Here is a 21495-nt window from a genome sequence, read left to right on the forward strand (position 1 = left end):
TTTAGAAGCTTGCTTTTTGCCACCCACGCTTATCAGAAGCCTGTTTTCTGTGCCAGGCCGGCCAGCCGTGTGAGGGTGCCATCTCAGAAACACGTCCTCCAGCCCTCCGAGCTGCCCCCAGTTCTGTGTGGGGTAGACATAAGCCTTCCCTACTGAGCCCTACCCAAATCGCAGATTTGTAGCAAAATAAAAACTGTTAGTGTACGATCGCGGTTTGGGGTGGTAATGGTTACTTGGAGAAGTAACTTGTAATGTCTTGAGAGTAGAACATGTTTTTTTTGTTGTTTGTTTGTTTGGTTGGTTGGTTGGTTTTTAAACCATTGCATCTCTCTGACCTGGGCATCATCTAAGTGCATACAGTAAGCACTCAATAATTTTTAAATGAGTGAATAACACAAGATGAAGCCACTGTGTCCATCTCACAAACTGAATGAGGGAATCTTGCATTCACTGCTCAGGTCCCCGGTTTGGAGAAACAGCCAAGCCCAGAAAAAGCTCAGTGCAGGGCGGTTAAACATTGTAACGTGCTTGGGAGCACATAAAACAGCTTCTCCAGGAATACTTGGTCACTGACTTTGGAAGTTACCCTAAAACCTTTTCAAAGGAAGGCTGTTAGCAATGAGGCATGGCCTGCTAGTTAGCTTCGGAGCCTGTCATTTGCAAGGAGGGGGGTGGAGGACAATTTTTGTTGCTTTCATAGCCACATGGGAGCTTCGTATTCTGATTTGATTTGCAAATGTAGTCTGCAGGATACATATTTGTATAATGAAAGCACGGGGATTACATAAGTTATTTGTGCTCCGATTTTTCCTCTATGCAGAAAGCCAACCACCCTCAGGCCCTTGTGTCTGTGGGTAAAGGAGAGGGAATACAAGAGAATGGGCTCAGGGACCGTTCAAGAATCCTCTACAAGAGAATTATCCCTGAGCGGCCAGCCTCGGAGGAAAATGCTGTCCACGGTTTGCCCCAAATTTGTCTCTCTTTTTCCATTTCTCTCTGGCAACGCACGACACGCCCAAGTCCCTCTGGGTCCTGTGGTCCCGGGGGAGGGCTCTCCCATTACTGAGGGGAGAGGGACTTTCACTTTGCAAAATCAATTTGGTGCCATGAATAAGGAGATAAGAATGAAATATACCCTCTTCTTCTCAGACACTCTTCTGAGTAGCTAACAGTTATATACCATTTACTGCATATCACACAACGTTCTAAACACTAAATATATTAACAAATTTAATCCTCAGGACTCTCATACTAAGTCCTATTACCTTATTTTACAAATGAGGAGACCAAGGCCCCACTGAGGCAGAGCCAGACTCAAAAGTCTGTGTTCTTGACAATGGGGCAGTTGAGGGCCTGGGACGGGGTGGGGGATGGGGCGGGTTGGAAGGGGTCATTGGGGGAAAAAAGAGGACATATGTAATACTTTCAACAATGATTACTTCAAAAAAGTCTGTTCTTGAAGCAGATGCTAAACTGCCTCTTATTAAAACACAAAAACGGAACAGGACAGTAATTTGCCTGTTAACAATATTACAAGCATTAACAATATTTCTGTTTGAATGGTGGGATTGTGAGTGAATCCTCTTTTTCTGCTACCTTCTGTGTTTTCTGGATAATTAAAACATGCATTAAAACAAACATAGCAACCTGAGCCTGCAACTCAGGGAAAAGGTTTAGATTTGAGCTTTTGCTTTGCACCGTTATAACTAGCATTTCCATGGGGCTGAGGTTAGGAGCTGGTGCATAGGAGAGAAAGCTGAGGGCAGACCTTGGGGTCCCCCAACCTCCACAGGAGCGGTTCTTAAGACCTTTCATGGCTTATGCAACTATGGTGGGGGGAGGGGCTTATTAAGCATGCAGACTCCCAGGTCTCCTGAGATGATCTGATCAGGTCCAAGGTGGGGTCCAGGAAATTGATTTTGCGGGGGGGGGGGGGGGGGGGGGGCGGGGGGGGGGAAGGACTTGCAGGCAATTCTGATGCAGGTGAACGAGAAAGGCTTTTAGGAGACAGATCTGATGAACAGCACCCCTCTGAGGACTCAGGTAGGAGACAAACAATATAGGGCCAGGGAGCCCCAGGGCTTTGGGGACAACAGATGTAAAACGACTTAAAAGCACATTGTGATAGAACAAGCGGTTGTCCACCCCGGCTGCTTGTTAGAATCACCTGGGGAGCTTTTCAAACATGCCAGTGTGGGACTTTGTTGGTCCTGGTGCTTAGTGATCTGCAAGTAGAGAAAACAAACAAAACTCAGCAAATGCCAGAAGAGCGCCCCCTGCTGGTCTCTGCAGCCACCACAGGCCACGGGGCGCAGAAATCGGGGCAAGGACCCTGAAAATCCCTGGAAAAGAGGGGAGGGGAGCAGGGGACTTGGAGGAAAAGCAGACAAAACGACCCCAAAAGAGAAAGGGAAGCAAGATATACAAAATAGTGACCCTGAGGGGGACCTGGTAGCTCAGAGCCCTGGCTACGGAGAGGGGCTGGGGCGTGCAGGGCCAGAGGGTCAGACTTGGAGACGCACGGCTTCTGGGGGACAGCAGGGTCCGTGGAGAAGAGGGGGTGACCCGGGAAGCAGGCAGCGAAAGAAAAAAGAGGAAAATGAAGGATCCTCCTGTAAACAGGAATAGGACACATCAACCCTTTCCCTCCAACCCATCCATCAAAGGCGCTGCACGGGAGAGCAGAGCGCACCCGGCCCACCAATGACCAGGACCAGAAAGCCACAGGCCGGGCTGGCTCAGAGGTTGAGCGTCCACCCAGCACCCAGGAGGTCACCCATTGGATTCCCTGTCAGGGCGCATGCCCGGCTTGTGGGCTGGATGCCCAGGAGGGTGTGCAGGAGGCAGCCAATCAGTGAGTCTCTCATCATTGATATTTCTCTCTCTCTCCCTCTCCCTTCCTCTCTGAAATCAATAAAAATATATTTAATAAAAAAGAAGAAGAAAACAGAAAACAGACCATTTCCACAGAGAACAACAGCAAAACGCCCCAAGTTGTGAATGGAAGATTCTCTGCAGGCCAAGTCTCCCACCCCCAACAACCATAAAGTTGAAGGAAACTGTTAACACTCCATATTAATTAAAAATTCCCCACATGCATTTTAATCAGAAACACAAAAACTAAGGAGAGAAATCAAGGGGGAAAAACCCAGAAAGAAACAAAATGACAGCTAATGGAACTCAGGAAAGAAACTGAAGAAAATCACAGAACCGTATCCATGGTGAAGAACAGATTATAAGGTGCCTGAAGGGTTCAAATAAAAACTTAATAAAGGCTATTGAATAAGAGAAGGTACACAACCAAGAGAGTGAAAATGAGATAAAGAAAATAAAAAGGATCAGAGAGGAGGTTGAAATGGAAACGAGGCAAAGGAGGCCGAAAGTTCATATTATTACCGTCTCCAAATAAGAAAATACCAATAATGGAATAGAATATAAAACTCTAATCCAATAATCTGAACAATAAAGATTTAATAAAAAAAAACACACCAAAACTCTAATCCAAGAGAAAGTTCCAGAAAAAAAATGAACTGACTCTACATGTTGAAAGGGCTCAGGAAGGGGTGAGTAGTTAGGAAAACTGACCACAAATAATCAACTCTGAGACATAGCTTTGTAAAATGATTAGACTTTAAAGATACAGGAAAAATACTCTCCGCTCCTCCAGGCTGACAAGGAAAACACTAGGAAGGAAAGAGAATTAGATTGGCCTCAGCATTCTCAAAAATAACCCACAAAGCAAGGAAACAGCATGGAGCAGCATGGTCAAGAAACGTAAGGAAAAACAAGCTGCCCTCAAGTTTTAAGTGATAGAAAATCAGTTTTGAATTGGCCAGAGCTGCAGGTATACTGTCCACAAGGGCTGCTGCAGGGGAATTTACTGGACGGTGAGCTTCATGCAACCATAAGATGCCTGGGAGCCAAGGACTGACGGAGCATTTCACCTCCCTTACTGGACTGTAGGCTAAGACTGAAATAGGGTGGGTTCCTGGGTTGAAAAAAAAGCAAACATTCACGTAGAGCAAATGCAACTGAAAAACATGGGAGAAGAGAGAGAACAGAGGGGAAGTAGAGTAAGAACACTGACTGTTGTGTAGGTAGGAGTCAAAGAATATCATTTAGAAAAGAGAAAAAAGGTTAAGTAAGAAATAAGAAGTTAAGAGCACTATAAAAAGTATTAGTACAGAAGTAACACTAGAATGGAAATACAGAGCTTCCTATAAAACACACACACACACACACACACACACACACACACACACACACACACGCGCGCAGGCCAAGAGCCACCCCCCCCCCCCCCCCCAGTAGAGACAGTAAATGCAGTACACGCAGTAATTACAACATGAGATATTACAGAATGGAGAGCAAACATAGCAGTCATATCATAAAACTGATTTTCAAATCGGCTCATAGAGCAAAAACCCAACTCTGTGCTTATAGAAGACAGACACACACTTGAAAGGCAGAACTGAAAAATAAAGGGTGGGCAAAGCTCTATTGGGCAAATGGAAAGAGTAGACAACAGGGTTGCAATCCTGATAGCAAAGCAGACTTCAAGCCCAGAGCTAAAGACACAAACAGAAAATTCGCAGAGCTCTAAAATGGCCCTTAACACATGAAAGAATATCCAACTTTACTCACGAAGAGATAAATACACATTTACACTTTATGGACATGCCATGCCGCACCCACCAGGCTGACCACGCTAAACTCCTCCAAAACCTCATTGGTCTTCGGCTTGGGCAACGACGACCATCATTCTATCTGGTCACACGGTGGTTTTGTGTAAATTGCCCAAGAGTAATCCCCAGACCACCTGTAGAGTCCTCTCACTATCCCTCAATTTGAGAAGCAATATGATAAGGCATTATCTTTTCATAATTCAAATATATATGTGTGCTTTACTTTTCCCCCATTAATGATCAAAGCTAAAGCTTGCAGTTCCAGGGGCTGAAGGCTGTCCTGGGAGGAGCATCCTGTTTAGGAAAGTTGGGCTTCACTTGGTTAGTGTCACTGGAAACACAGTTTTGTCAGGGCTAATTTTACCGTCAGCTACCTCTCTCTGGGTCAGGCAAGAGGCAGCTGTAGCTCCTACGTATGAACTGCCGCGAGCTACACGCCATCACAGAGCAGTCCGGTCCAACTGCCCTTAGCTGCTAAGGCTTATCGGGATGAGGACACTTTTGTTCTCATGAAGACAGGACGTGTGCAGGTGTATTTTCATTGAGCCTGTTCATTCATGAAATGGGATTTTGTTAGAGCAGCCTGAACGGACTAAGACACAGACAAACTTGAGGACCAAGATATTGGCAGCAAAATGCTTTGGATCCAGTAAAATCCGAGTTGGATGAATGAGGTATATTACTAGCACTAGGGATGCACACTGGGCCCAAATTTTCCATCTCAAACTTACAACTAAGACACAATAGGTGTGGATGCCCAATATTTGAGAACATTAGGCTTCTCACTCATCTTTAAGTGGTGGTTACCATGGAATCACTCACACCAGCACAATGGCGCTCCTCCAAGAATGTATTTATTTACATGAAAACACCGTTTTGTACAAATTGAAGACAAATCTTAAAGAAGGGGTTGTCCAGGCATGCCGTCCCCAGTCCCTGATTTTGCCCCTTCCCCTTTCCTCTTTTGGTATCACAGCTAGAATGTCCTAGACTGGTTAAAGGAAACAAACTAAATCTGCCTCTTTCCCCCCCCACCTAAAATAACTCTCGATATTGAATGTCCACCGTCATTCTTCAAAGAAAACTCTTGCCCAGGGTTATTTTATTTAATTTATTTATGGAATACAGTGTAGAAAGCTATCATGGTCATAAGCAATGACTGTACAATCATCCTGCAGAAATTTTTTTTTGGGAGAATTCTTGGTAATGTGAGACCCGCAGAGCACTCCTGCTCCCCCCACCCCCACCCCCAAGAAAAGTGCTTACAAGGAACAGGGATTCTTTTCTTTATCAAAGATCCAAAGATACATGGACCAAGAAATTTTCAAATCTGAATGCCTAACGTGTGCACATAAAACAGGCACAAAGGAATCGACGGGTATCCTCGTAATTCCTATATCACAAATATAGCAGAAGCAGCAATCTGTACAGTAAAATGCAGTCATGGGGAAAAAAAAAGGTCTCAAAATCATCTGGAATACTTAAAAACGTGTAACTTCAAAATGCATAGTGATCAGGAAAAGAATACTTAGGCAAAGAGAAGCAGCTACACTCCCACGTCCACATGAAGCATCCCTCATCGATTTCTTAAAGCGTATTTCAAGTAGGACTTAATTGGGTCACAAACCACAAGAATAATATACAACTGGCTAAGGGGCTACGCGATAAATAATCAGGAGAGTATCTAATCATGCATTAGTCTGATACGGCTAAAGTCTTTACAGTACACAAAACCCATTAAGAATGTGGTGGAGAGACCAAAAGGTAAAGAGAGAGAGAGAAGACATTACTGATCTGTGGATTAATTCAAGTTCAGGCATCTACTTGTGTTACAGCACAGCTGTCAAAAAGGTGGTCATGAGTAAAGAATAAAAATAAAACGGGAGGGTGTGTCGCTTTCCACAAGAGTCTGTAAATGAACACCGATGGGTGGTGAAGCAATGGTGTTTGCTGTCCCACGTCAGAGGCTGCTGCGGCGGCTGGTCTAGTTCTGCATCTGCTCGAAGAACTTGTACGTTGGGTTTTCATAGCCGTTCTGCTGCATCTTGGAGAGGTGGCGCTCCTCGGGGGTCACGGCGGCATCAACCTGGAAAGCGAGTGCGAGGAAAAGTGAGTGAAAAGAAGCATCAACCTGGAAAGCGTGCGCATGGAGAAGCCTAGATGGCCAAGGACACCCACTCTTTTCTTCTCTCTCTTCTGCACTTGGGCATCTGGAGCAGAACCCAGTGCCCACCAGTGACGCAGATGCTCCATCTAGCCACCAGGTGGCGCTTCAAACCTTGAAGTGTTCATTGCATTGGTTATTCCCTCAGCTCAACAGTAACAGGATACATCTAGTGTGGAAAATATATTTTTTTCCTTCTCTGTTGGCTCAATAAAAGACAAGAAAACCACGGTGGAAGGCTGCTTTCCTTGAAAGTGTGGTGGTAAACTAGGAAAACATCCAAGAGTATCGTGAAGAAATTCAGCAAAGGATACTGGGAGACACACACATCTAGACTGTGTATTTTTCTCATGTTTAATTGGTCCCCGTTTTTACCAAATTTAGTATGTGGAAGAGAGGTCTGAGAATTAATGTTAACTGAAATAACAATGCATGTACATCAAAGGGGTTCTTGTTTGGCAGAGACAGGAAAAATTGAACAAGGACATGCTGTTCAAGATTATAGATTACCTTTTTTTTTTGAAGTGAGCACTAAGATAGTGTATAAGTATGTCCGGCTAAAGGTTTAAAAATAGATCCTCTGTTGATATGGTGCTTTATCTCTAAGATTGGCCGGCAATTGTAAATGTGTTGTGTCTGTCCCCCGGCGCCCCTGCTTTTCCCCAGGGTCACTGTCAGGACAGGACTGGGGGGAAGCATGCCATGTACTCTCTGCACCCTGGACACGGTGTGTTCATCCCTATGCTGGGGGAGTGCTGTTCAGGTGTCTAGTATATTGGCTGTACCTCTCACAGTGCACAGAAGAGAGGACGTACTGAACTCTTTGCTGAATGAATTGAAGCTTAGTTTTGTAATTCTTCTTACAATTTCTCTTCTGTGAAAGCATTGCAAGATGAACAAAAGCAATACAAATTTAATCAGAACGAAGAAGCAGCATGTTTTCCAAAGAAAAGTCAGGATGTAGTGTGCGGAAGATTTTTTTTTTTCTCAAAGGCACCTTTTTATTCTGCACACGATGGAATTGGGGTCCCCACCTGATTCCCAGGAGAAGACGGCAGGCCTGTTCCTCTCTGCAGAGTGGGGCAAAGCGACACCCAGCTCCTCTGCGGGGTCCCCGCTGCAGACACAGCCAGTCTGGCCTGGTTTTGACCCTAGGCTGCTGTCCCATCACCACCCAATGAAGCAAAAAGCCCAGGGCACTGGTGTTGGTGCTAAGACACCATGTCTAGGGATGGAGCTTGATAGGACACTGTGACTAGACCACACTGTCTGATGAATGCTTTAGCCTAAAGACTGGTACAGCCACGATGGAAAATAGTGTGGAGGCTCCTCAAGAAACTAAAAATAGAACTACTGCATGATCCAGCAGCTCCACTTCCGGGTATTCATCTGGAGGAAATGAATTCACAAAGCCAAAAAGATATATGCACCCCCATGTTCACGGCAGCATTTCAATATCAATAGCCAAGACATGAAAACAATGAAATGAATGAATAACAAAAATGAGGCGCGTGCATGGACACACACACACACACACACACACACACACACACACACAATTATTCAACCATGAAAAAGAAGGAAATCCTGCCACTTTCAGCAGCCTGGACGGCCCTTGAGGGCATTATTCTAATTGAAATAAGTCAGACTGAGAAAGACAAAAACCGGGTGATATTAATTATATGTGGAATCTAAAACAACCCCAAACTCAGATACAGAGCACAGTTTGGTGGTTGCCAGAGGCAGGAGGTTGGAGGTGGGTGAAATGGGTGAAGGATACAAAGTGCCGGTTATAAAATAAGTCAGTCATGGGATGTAATATACAGCACGGTGACTGTAGCTAACAACGGAATTGGACATTTGAAAGTTGCGGAGAGAGTAGCAAGAAAAAAACCTGTAACTACCCATATATGAGGTGATGGATGTTGACTAAACTTATTGTGGCACTCATTTCGCAATCTATACATGTATCAAGTCATCATGTTATGTACTAAAACCATCATGTCCCATGTCCATTAGGCCTCGGTAAAATTGAAAAAAAGATGTGTCAATATTCTCTGTCTTCCTCATGGTCTCAGTGTGACCCTCAGAGGACACTGTTGGAACGGATTCTCAGAGTCCCTGTCCTTGTGGGACTCATCACAGATGTTTTCCAATCTGCGGCAGTGTGCTGTGTAAACTTGGGCATCTCTTTGCTCTGGGCCACCTCTGACCTAAAGTTTCAAAGAATGTTTAAAAAACACACACACCACCCTGACCTGCCCAGCGCTGCCACATCTCCAAGTGTAGAGAAAAGCATCACGCTGCTTGACTGCTGAAATGTACAGCTGCACGTCCCCCAGGAGCCACGCCAGCCCTCGCACCGGCTGTCCACAGGCGCCTGCACTCATCAAGAGCAGAGAGCCCCTGGCAGTGCAATAGTTTGTCCCCTTCCGAGTGCAGGAACGCGTTAGAGCCCTGCCAGGAATGCCAGGCCGCGCCACGTGCAGTCCAGGCATCTAACTCGCCTGCCTTCTCATGCCTCTCTTCTACTTGCTAATCCTCTACCCGGTGGCCCAGAGGGCTGACCTCAGAGGGCCCGGAAGCCACAGGAGAGAGGATTATCCTTACAGAGTGGCACCCGAGGAGTGAGAAGTGCAGGTTGTGGCTTTTTCAACCCCCAACCCCTTGAAAGTGAAAAGGGAAATGCTGAGTCCCCATGTGCACAGATAAACCTACCACTAAAGGAGGAGCATGGGGTGGGTGGGTCGGGGGGGAACCTTCCTCTCCAGCAGGGCTCAGCGACCTGTCACTCACGGCTGAGTGGCACTGTGCGGGCCCTCATGGAAGGCCAGCCCACTGCGGCCCTGAGCAGACAGGGCCTCTGCACCAGCACATTAGTATTAGGTCCCTTGCCTGGCCGGTGTGGCTCAGTGGTTGAGCATCAATTGACCTATGAACCAGGAGGTCAGGGTTTGATTCCTGATCAGGACACATACCTGGGTTGTAGGCTCAGTCCCCAGTAGGGAGCATGCAGGAGGCAGCTGATCAATGATTCTCATCATTGATGTTTTTATCCCTTTCTCCCTCTCCCTTTCTCTCTCTGAAATAAAATATATATATTTAGAAAACACTAGGTCCCTTAAAGCAGAGAAGGAGCGATAGAACAATCACATCTGGGACAGAAGCCCCATCTGCCCACTAGACAGGGACAGCCATCGCTAGCTGAGATGACACCACACACTCTGAACATTCCCTCTGGCTTTCTGGTTAGATGTAGCAGTGGTATCTGGGTGGGGTATGGGTCTTCTTGAGACCCTGGGGCCCTGATGGCACCGAAGCGTGGCTTCAGCTGGCGGCATCCCGTGGAGGGCTGAGCCCAAGCAGCCCATCCGCCTTGTCTTCCAAGGCCTCGGGGAGACATTCTGAGAACTCTCCCTTCTCCTTTCTTCCTGAACTTGACTTTTTGGAGCCACTTGTCCCTTCACTGCATCCAGACATCTGTAGTCCAACCATTAGGCCTCGAGATAAATTCTACTCGGGGCCCTCAGTTTCTAGCTCTCCCGTGTCTCCAGGGTAGCAGGGTAGGTATTGTAAGCCAGGGAACATCACTTTTAATTTTATTCTGGATAGCCCTCAGCAGGGGGAGTGTTGATGGGAGTCCCTTTAATGCAGAGCACTGAGTTAGGCCAAAATCAGAATCCGGGTCCCTACAATTTTCCACCTCAGGTCATCCAGGCGGATAATGGGAGGAGGACGACAGAAACTAAAATGTATGGAATAACAACAGAGTGTAAGACCATCAAAGGAGCCAGTAAATTAAAGCAAAGGAAAGAGCAACCGAGTCTTGAAGCTTCCGTTTCCCTCTCCCAGTGATCTCCTGGAGTTGATTTCCTGTCCAACTGTGTACACGTTCCTTTTCTTAATTACAATTCCCTCTCTCGGGAAGTTGTTCGATCATGTTTAATGCCTCCATGGAGCAGTTCTTCAGGCTCTGGAACCTGTGCTACGCATTTCACCATCATTTTTGATGTTTTCCTCGGACCTTCCAATTTCTCTTCTGGCTGCTGGCCTCGAGAACGTGCGGACTCTGGGTCTACCCTCACTTTCCTTACATTTGCGTCCCATTTCACCTGACCACTCTGTCCAACTTCTCTACTAGTGGCTGTTAAGTACCCTATCCTGGGTCAACTTCTTGCCAGGAAAAAGGACCCCTAAGGACATAGTATTTTTCTAGTGTTACCAGTTTTGTGGCACCTTCATCAGAGAAAGTCATACACCATAACCCCACAAAAAGCTAGGTAAGCTAGTCTCTTCCTATTTAGATAATCCGTGAGCTGACTGGGGGTGTGAGGAGACGTCTGGTGTTCCAGTTATCAGATCCGTGAAAGGAAAATGTTTTCCACCCTGTAATCAAGAATTTATGCCCCCCTCCCCTAATTGTTAAAGAATTGAAATATATTTGACATAAGACATTATATAAATCTAAGCTGTTCACGTTAACTCGATACATGTACACACTGCAATATGATTGCCATTGTGGCGATAATTAGTGCCTCTATCATCGTAGAGAATGATGTTTTCTTTTTAGTGGTTGGAATAATTAAATTCTACTCTTTACAAATTTGATGATTACAATATTGTCTATATTCACTATACTGTGCATTAGATCTCCAGGGCTTTTTTTACTACTCCTTACAAATCTGTACCCTCCAACAATATCTGTCCTAGTCGTTCACAGGTCGACGCTCAAACACTGAGCCACGCCAGCTGGTCTGTCCCCGACCCCCACTAAAGGCAAGGTCTCCATTAGGAGGAGGAATGGAAAAAGCTACGATATATATTTTCAAGTATCCACCGTCAATGGATATCTGTGTAGAAAAGTCCCACCCCTGGCTAGTAAACAGAACCAGGGGTCAGTGGGCTTTGCAGGACCAATTCAAGCAGGAGTCACAGTGGATAATTCAGCTGGAGCCAGGCTCCGCAGCCACCAAGGAAAGGGGTCCAATGGGGAAGCAGGGTAACAGAGGGCCATGGTGTCACTGCTTGAGGCACAAATAAAGCACACTGCTCTCCTTGGGAGACCGTGGTTAATGGCTCACAGAATGACTCTCTGGCCTTATGGCTAAGCAAATCATTAAATCAATGTTTACTGCTTATCCGTTAACAACTAAAGCTAGCAACTGCTCATTTCCAGCTGGGAACAGCTCTATTAATAACAATACCAGCCTTGTTTTCATTTCCCATTTCCATCATCGTCTGTCGGAATCTTTCACTCTAAGAATGAGAGATGCCCTGGAGACCAAGGCCTTCGTCATGGTTTCTTCGTGCACCGATAGTGTGAAGTACAATTGTGCTGTCCCCACAGGCTTCAGCCAGTCCAACTGCAACTACGCATCTATTCATTTTTGTTCTTAGTGAAGTAGGATCGGTCACTAATGAAGCAGGTTACTCAGAGCTGGACATGAACTTGTTTCCGGGTACTCGAGTGTGAGAGCCTGCTGAGACGGACGGGGAGTGTTTGTAGGAGAATCCCTTCCCTTGAGGGTAGAGTCAATGGGCCAGGTGAGACAGCCGAGGTGCCCAGGCTGGGCTGCAGCTCTTTGCCCAAGTTCTACCACCCCAGCCAGCCTATAACCTTCTTAAGCTCGGGGATGGTGGACACACCTTGGATGAAGTTGTGGTCCAACAGGGCTTTACACAGCTCAGCACGGAGCTTGACAAAGCGTTTCTTCAGAAACACAAAACGAGGTGGGGTATTCACTCTAGAGAGGTTTCCAGTTGCTCTCAAGAAGCTAGCAAGATGAATATCAAAAGAAGAGCTGCATAACTGCCCTCCCTATAACTTTGTTCCTTGAAGGATGCCTCTTGGCTTAAAAATTATTTCCTTTTTTTTTTTTTTTAGAATCTGTGTTGAAGTGTCAACTTCTCTGATATTTCAAATCCAAGGAGACGTTCCTTGGGAACCAAAAGAAACATTTCACTTAAGCAGCTACCAAGTAGACTTAAGAAATACTTAAGATGATGATTCTATGTCTGACTCAGTCAGGAAAATTTAACACTCAGGTTCCCAGCCTCCTATCTGGAAAGCCTGTTTCCCTGGGTCTGGGGTAGGGCCAGGGGTGTGTCCTTTCAAATAAGTCCCTGGTCAGTCCCTGGAACAACCATGGCAAACAGCCTCTGCGCCAGCCCCCTCCTCTGCCCAGCATCCTTAGCTCTGATAAGGGCTGAACTGTACCCCCCAAACCCATACGTTAAAGTCCTAACTCCCGGTACCTCACAATCTGATTATATTAGGGGTAGGGTCTTTAAAGAGATAATTAAGGTTAAATGAGATCATTAGGGTAAAACCTAGTTCAGTAATACTGGTGTCCTTACGAGAAGAGGAGGTCAGGGCGCAGACACACACAGAGGGAAGAGGTGAAGGTGGAGACGAACCATCTACAAAATCTGGATCTGGGATGTCAGCCTCCAGCTCGTGAGAAAGTAAGTTTCTGTTGTTGGAGCCCTCAGTCTGTGGCTTCACTATGGCAGCACGAGCAAACCAATATAGCAGGTCCCCAAACCATGCTGTCTCCTTATAAAGTGGATGAGATGCCATAGAAACTTAACTTTTGTTTCTATCAAATTGGTTTTGTTATATGTCGTTTACACTATCGATGCATCACTGAGATCTCTTTCGGCTCTAAAAATCTGACACTTCTCAAGATGGATTAATTCGCTGTCTCGAATTGTTTTCTAAGAAATTATATGCACCATGAGTGTCCTTCCCCCCCCCCAACTGTATTTGAAAAGCATATAAAGAACTTATTTGTAAATTTTATTTCTCAATACTTTGTATCATGGGTTTCAGAAGTCATACTTGAATCTTGCAGCTTACTCTAGTTTGTTGGTGTAACCCACTACCTCCTGTGCTGTGCACAGCCACGTCAGTCACAGACTGGACTATGGGGAGAAACAGTCTCAAGGACATGACTGTGCAGTGACCGTGACTGTCACTGGTGGGTCTTCTCTCCGCCTCCTGTACATCTTCACTAAATGGCTCAAAACTAGGCTGTTTCAGGTGAAAGGGCAGGGTTGCAGGCTGAACATCTTGAATAACCGTGTATGTTCTGTTCAGCTGTCTGGTATGACATGATTTTAAAAATATACATATATTTTTATTGATTTCAGAGAGGAAGGGAGAGGGAGAGAGAGATAGAAACATCAGTGAGAGAGAATCATTGATTGGCTGCCTCCTGCACGCCCCCCACTGGGGATCGAGCCCGCAACTTGGGCATGTGCCCTGACCGGGAATCGAACCATGACCTCCTGGTTCACAGGTCGACACTCAACCACTGAGCCATGCCAGCTGGGCATTACATAATTTTTTTGCAAAACTTTAAAGGTAAGACTCTTTACTGAAAATTATTATTTACTATTACCTGGTTTTAGTTAGAGGTCAGACTATTTAAGAAACAAACAAAAAAGTCTGGGAATAAACGTGTTTAGATTTGGGGGGGAGGGGGAAGCAGCCTTGCACTTCCTTTATTCAATTTTAAGTTCTGCCACTTTTTTTTTCTTTCTTTTAATGTTGGAGGAGATCACAATTTTTTGAGACAGGCATTATGATTAATAGTTTGCTATTTCAATATGAATGATGAGACGGTGATGTAGCAGCACACAACCTCAATGCCTCCATAGTTCTTATTTCGGAATGAATAAAAACCAAAGCAAGAAAAGAGCTGCAACTTGAGAGCTCTATGCAGGGATATAGATTTTTTTTCAAAGAGAAATACTTGGACGATCCTTAGTCTAATGCCAAGCGAAAACATCCCCTTGCAGTCTCTAATTCCCACTTGCAAACATGCAGCCCCGTTTACTTACCTCCACCACACCATGATGGATGGATGTGTACTGTTTCTTCTTCAGCATCACCAAGGTGATGACGATCACTGTTGCTATGACAACACCGCCCACCATGAGTCCAATGATTGCTCCTTTGTTGGAACCCACATCTTCTGCAAAGAACACCTTGAAAAACAAATCAAGCTTAGGGGTTGTAACCGCACAAGACATTTTGATGAGGTATATGGACAGTTTTAGAATATTCACTATAGCTCATGCTGTAAGTTTGAATGGCTGGTCCCACCATTTCTTGGTGTGTGCTTGAAACAAAAAAAAATCACACATTGTGCTTACTAAGAATGACATTTATAGTCTACAGAACGATGGACAACGGGTGGCTTTCCAGGTCTAGCAAGTCTACTTTCACCCGACCTGTCCCCAGAGAAGCAAAACACAAGTCAAGGGACGCGGAAACCCTTTGGCAGGTGGAACATTCACTGAGAGGTGAGACAGCAGCTTGGCTCTATCAAAAGCCAAATAGTTATGAGTCATGATTATAAAAGGAGGTCAGCATTTTCCTAGTCACAGCAGGTTTAAACGGGGAGACCTGATGCATGGCAACTACGCCTTAGGTGCTTTTCAAACCCGCAGATGTCCTAATTTCTCTAGCACAGCGATTTTCAACTGGTGTGCCAGGGCACACTGTGGGCCCCCCAAATTTTAAAACACACAGTACCTGATTAGTCAGGTGCACTGACCTCTTTCCCTTAGATTGTCAAGGAAAAAAATGACAACAGCCAATACAACAATAACTGTCTAGTGTGAAGGGTCAAATGATACCTGTGGTTTTTTTTGTCAGATCGGCAAAAAATATAACATATGTTTTGGTGTGCCACATAATTTTCATTGTTCATGTGCTCCATGAGATGAAAAAGGTTGAAAATCACCACTTTAGAGGAACATCAATATACAGGAATAAGCATTCCCACACAAAGGAGTTAAACAGAAGAAAAAGGACACATTGTTACCCACTTTTAGCTGCAATATTTCAGTAGGACACTAATTAACCTTGTTTTAAAAGACAGTTATTTCAAAGGGAAGTAATATGCAAGAATTTTAATAGTCACAATAACTCATACTTTCTTACTATGTTGTCTCCAGGAACCCAACTAAAATTGTTGCTGTTTAGTTGGATTAAATATAGAAAGAATTTGGAGGTCATTGTGAAGAACAAATTTATTCAGTATGATAAACTTACTGTACTACACTCCTTCCTACTGTTTACAAAGCAGGCCACTCTTTCTCAAATTTAACTACTTGAATGGAATTTTAAGAACAAACTACCACTTTTATCATCTTGTTGCATGATCTCATGCCAGGTCATTAGCCTAACGACTTCTAAACATATTTCACATTTGTTATAAAATTTAATGAAAATAGTTCCCTACATATTGTTTTCATTTCATCTCAAGGGCAGTAAAATGACCGATTTTCGTAATGAAAACCAACAGTCTAGCAATCTAAAGAGGCAAGATAATATACAGCCAATTTCTATGAGTTTTACTCATGGTCTATTTGCAACAAAATTAGCAGCTGCTCATAAATATTCCACCTTCCTCAAGAATTTGCTTGCTCAACATTATTGACAAAAAGCAAATCATTAATTAGCTAGTGATACAAGTATGAAGCCATCAGGAATAAAGGCATGTCCAGACATCTTCCTGCGTCTTTAAGAAAATACTGTAATTTTGTAATATTCATCGCACTAATTACAGTGCATTATCTTATCAAGGAGCTCAGTAGAGGGAGCTGATTCTCCTAATTGCCACCGCCGCCACCATTCGTCTCTGTCGCGTTATAGGAGTCAGAGTCGGTGTAATTGCAGAGACCGACTTTTATGACACGGGCACCAGAAAAGGCAAGTCCGAAAATTAATCTCCAGCTCTGAGCCCCACCCGCTCCAACTCTTCAGCAGCTCCCCCAGTTTTTCTTTTAACCTCTTTAGCATCAGCCAGATGAAGAATGCCCCCGATTCTAGAATAACTATACTGATTCACTTGCCAATGAAAACCACGCTCCAAAAAGCTAAATGTCCTTTTGTCACCCCTCTGCCCCCAAATTATGGGAGTTAAAATGCAAATCTGAATCTCAAGTCAGTTTCTGATGTGTTCCAATTATTTAGAATGAAAAGTTGAGGCATAAACAATACATTAAAGGCATTTCTTTGGGAGTTTAATAGTTGGATTTATAAATTTTATTCGTGAATATTAGAAAGAGATTTCCACTTGGGGAAAAAAAACACACCAAAAAAAAATAATAAATTAAAAAACCACACACATCAACTAAAACAAAGATAAGTACCTGAGAGTGAGAACTTCTAATATTATTATTATGATAATTTTATTATGATTTCTTGTTCACCACTGAATGTGTAATGAAATTGTCTCCTTTATTAATTTAACCCCCCTACTACGCTTACTGATAAGATGAAAGGAAAGCTAGCATAATGCAGGATTTATCTGAAGCTTTTCGTAAGGGATTCTACATGACTAGAGCTGCCTGCCAAGGAAAAGGCTGCTTTTTGATTTACTCTAATTCCAATATTTGGGGGGTGGAGGGGTGTGATTTTAGTCTGAAAAGGAAGCTGCCGTTTTTCCTTTTCCAGTCTGTAACCAACAGCACCCCTGGGAACAGTCTGCAGTAGGCTCACCTCCACAGAGACACCAAGATCCTATCCCAAATCCTACCCCTGCAGGAGAACTTAGAATAAGGGAGTTGGGAGCAGCAAAGAAGCAAAATAGAGACAGTCGAACAAACAGGCACCTAGGTGAGTGAACGGCCAGAATAAAAAGTGTTGCTGATGCCATGCAGTGTTTGCACGTGTTTGAGATTTTGATGCTTCAAATCAATCTATTATAAACCTATTTTCTTAAAAAACAACAACAAACCCACCAGAATGCGAGTTGATTAGAATGGCTGCTATAGTAGATATAAATTCTACCTTAAGCCTGGCATGCGCTTAGCTGCTTTCAGACACAAAGAAAGAACCACCGCATAAAGAACCTCTCTCTCTTTTCTTCACGTATTTGTGACGATCCTAGAAGCAGGAGTTTTACTGGCGTTTTTAATCTTTTTCTTAACTGGATCGATGAACAAGAGCTGATATGTCATTTGGCAAGAGAGAGGGGAGGAAGAGGCCAATTATTCTACGCACCAGTTTTTGATGATGAACTTCGTATCCCGAGTCGTGGCGGAACTCCGCGTCCATCTTCACCTCAGAGATCTCTTCCGTCTTGATATTGGTCAGCCCCGAACCTGCATGGCACCATAAGCGTTACACCGTAATTAAAGCACGCAGACAGCCCATTCATTTTCTCTATGAACAGTAACGCTACAACACGGAGGCCACCGGAAACCCTTTCTAGGTCCGAAGTTGGATGAAATGAGTGACTTTTTTTTCAAGAAAAATGGCACCCTATATATACACCCTTAACCACCACCTATTTTAAACAAAATAATTTTTTTTAAAGATTAAAGAAATCTGAAGTTAAAGCTTTTACTACCTTTAAGCAGATATTATATATATATTTTTAAATGGGGAAGAACAGAGCTAAACGCTAGCTGGGGGGTTGCAAGGTTTGTTTCTAGAATATGCTGGCTTGTTTTAGGGGCTTATCGGTTGGCGTATTGCATGTCTTTTTTACATGTGCCCACAGTCCTTCAGAAAAAAATAATAAAAGCCTTTAAAAATGAATGTTAATTACCTGGTAGAACAAAACTGCTACTTTGAGGCTTTGTTCCGCTACCAATAAATTATGTCCCTGTATCTATGCAGTGAGGCTGTGTAAAAATCTTATCATTTATTTAGTTAAGTGATTTAGTTAGCGATACAGAGTGTAATTGGCTCACAGGCTGAATAAAGAGCTACTGTACATAATCTTTGAAAATGTTCCTTTGCGACTGACTTCCTTCTCTACAAATTGCTATGACTCTTCCACCGATGATCACAATGTATTTCACTTTTCAAATAATAATAATAATAATAATAATAGCTTAAAAACAAAAATGCAAAGTCATTTTTTAAAACAAAAAGAGGCAAGTACAAAGCATGAGTTTCTACACTGTAGTATTTCAATATCCAAAGTCAGGATTTTAGGATGAGAAGGGCTTTTAAAATCATGTCCCCTCGGGTGTTCCCAGCCCAGGGCTAACTCCCAGCTCCCACCTGAACAGAGGGAGAATATATCGGTTTGCTTCCGTTTTCAGACAGAACGGCTTTTCCTACATGACCCCCAAATCTGTTTGTTGTAAGTTCTTTGTTCAGCACATGACAAGCCCAACCCTGCCTTCTGCATTACAGCCTTGAGCAGATCAGATGCTCATGGAGAGCCAATGGGTCCTGCTGATTCTCCTCTTACTCGGGCTACACATTCCCGGTTCCTTCAGCTCCCCTGGGACCTAGGCTTTTGCTCTGTGTTTAGTTCCTCTTACCACCTTGTCTAAAAGGCCTGTGAAACTCGTCACACACCTCGCTGGAACAGAAAAGCACAGTGTCCCAGCATCTGACGCTCTGGCGTAGCAGCACAGCCGATGAAGGTACAGAGGATAAATAACAGGACCAGAGCTCTGGAACCCACGCCGGTTATGACCAATCACCACCCATTTCTTGTCCAGTTGCTCACAGTTTCCATTTAACAGGCTGTCCGAACAGACTCAAGATCGATCTCAATCTACAGCCGGCTTGTAGATGGTAACTCTCCCGTCTTTCCCTTCTGCTTGTCGGAACTACATTTTCTTATTCCTACCTTCCCAGGTCTTCTCCTGCTCCCCAGACTCCACAAGGATCATGGAGAACAGCTCTGTGAATTCACGTTCAGGTTCTCTTAGCCTGCAATTTGTCTGGGTCATAATGATTTGAACTTGGGCGGAGATGGGCGACAGTGTTAAAATAGATCCAAAAATCTGGTGGCACTCCTCTCTTTGAGTTGCTTCTAATGAATAAAACATGGCGACAGTGATGGTGGGCGACTTCTGAGGCTAGGTCGTAAAAGGCATTGCAGCTTCCTTTTTATTCTTTCTCTTGGTCTGGGGAAAGCCAGCCACCATGTTGTGAGGACATGCAAGCAGCCCTATAAAAAGGTTCACCTGGTGGGGTACTGTGGTCTCCTGTCCATAGTCATGTGGGTGAGCTATCCTGGAAATAGACCCACCAGTCCCAGTCACGCCTCAGTCCTCAGGTGATTGAAGTGCTGGCCGACGTCACCCATGCAACCCCATGAGAGACCCTGAGCCAGAAGCACCAGCTGAACCCTGCTTAATATCCCGAGCATTACAGGAATTGTAAGAAACTCAATGCTTGTTATTTTAAGTGGCTAAGTCATGGGGCTATTTGTTACACAGAATAGATGACTAATACAAGGGGCTAGTGGCTCTCTATTCTTATTAATTTTCTTGATTTAAAATTATTAGCACTTTCTTCTAAGTTTCACCTCATTTGGCCTTAATATTTCTGATACTAATTTTTATTGGGCTGTGACACAAACACTCTTTTATTCTTACTGGCTGTATATTTTTATCTTTCCACAAGCACTTTTAAATCTGAGATCTTTGTAGAACCACAGTGATTTCTTTACACTTCATCCTTTTTTTTTTTTCTGTCATGAGGGTATAGCAATGAAATACTTAATACTATACTTCTGAGATTTTTAGAAAAGTCTTTTGAATGGTTTTTTTCTTTTAGATCTGTGAGACCAAATACATCACGTCAAAAAATAAGTTAAAAAAAAATGTGCTCCTCACTCAAAAATTTAAAAGCACATATTATTTCTCAAAGGATACCAAGAATACTTTTGATCATAAAAAAAAATTCAATTTCATGTTATCAAGTCAGAACAACAGATAATTATAGCTCAATAGTTTAAGAGAGTTTCAGCCCAAAGAGCTCTTGCTAGTTCATTTTTGCACAGCATTTATAATATCATCATTCAGTGAAAAGACTTTCTGTACATCAAGCAAATCTCACTAAGAGGGGAGAAAAGTTAATACGCTTGCAAATAGGAAATATCAATGACAATACATTGACACCGCGTGTAATCAAACATGATGGGCAGAGTTCAATCAATCGCAGGGAACTCTGCTTACAGGCTCACCAGATGCAGCGTCTGGGGTGTGCTGATGGCATTTTACGCCCTGGTGTGCCTCCAGTTTCCTAAGTCCTGGTCAGTGAGGAGAGTCTGTGTGCATTTGAGGGAAAAGAGACGCACAGCCCTCATGACTCCTCTCACGTGGTGTGGGGTCAAGGACCTGGTTCCTTTTATTAGGACCGGAGAGGGTGGTAATAAATTACAGTGGAAAGGCTCTCTTTCTGCCTCTGTGAGGAGGCTGCTAATGTATTTTTCTTCTTTATTCTGGTCAAATGGTGTAATTTGTCCTCCGGAGTATATTTTTTGCTGGAAATAAGCCACAGGGAGTAGCTGTAATGGCCACTAGGCTCAAAAATCACCACTGTGCTCACTACCTGACTCTACATTCCAGGTACAGTGCCCTGGTGGTTCAGATGTGAAAGTCAAGGAGAAGTCATTTTCCTCAGCTGTGATTCTACAAAAACCCTTTACTACTTGTTTCAGAGTGATAACAGTGACTACTCAAACACAATGGCATGATATGACAATCCCGGGTGAGGATTTCCAAGTTTGGAAAATCTAAAGATATAATTTGGCACCTTAGACTCAGGCATGTAGTCTTATCAAGTGTGGTGATGGAAGTACCAAAACTAATGCTACAAAACATGGGGAGAAATTGGTCCAAACGCTCAACAGACTCACTACAAGTATAACAATA

At 43.9% G+C, this 21495-nt stretch overlaps 1 protein-coding gene across 7 annotated transcripts in view; it reads right to left on the reverse strand.

The window, feature by feature from the left end:
- Window positions 1-5521: 5521 nt before the first annotated feature.
- APP (amyloid beta precursor protein) overlaps window positions 5522-21495 on the reverse strand; it is a 216281-nt gene continuing 200307 nt past the window's right edge. For all 7 annotated transcript variants that reach the window (XM_070407007.1, XM_070407006.1, XM_070407005.1 and 4 more), the window contains 3 exons: window positions 17870-17970; window positions 14695-14841; window positions 5522-6771 (listed from right to left, as the gene is read on the reverse strand). In XM_070407007.1, the coding sequence (XP_070263108.1) occupies window positions 6670-6771; window positions 14695-14841; window positions 17870-17970 (350 nt within the window). In that variant the 3' untranslated portion in view covers window positions 5522-6669. The remainder of the gene's footprint in view (window positions 6772-14694; window positions 14842-17869; window positions 17971-21495) is intronic.

The sequence above is a fragment of the Myotis yumanensis genome, unplaced genomic scaffold (genome assembly GCF_028538775.1).
Source record: "Myotis yumanensis isolate MYYU_CA2020_CCGP unplaced genomic scaffold, mMyoYum1.0.hap1 SCAF_2, whole genome shotgun sequence".
In the NCBI taxonomy this organism is placed as follows: domain Eukaryota; kingdom Metazoa; phylum Chordata; class Mammalia; order Chiroptera; family Vespertilionidae; genus Myotis; species Myotis yumanensis.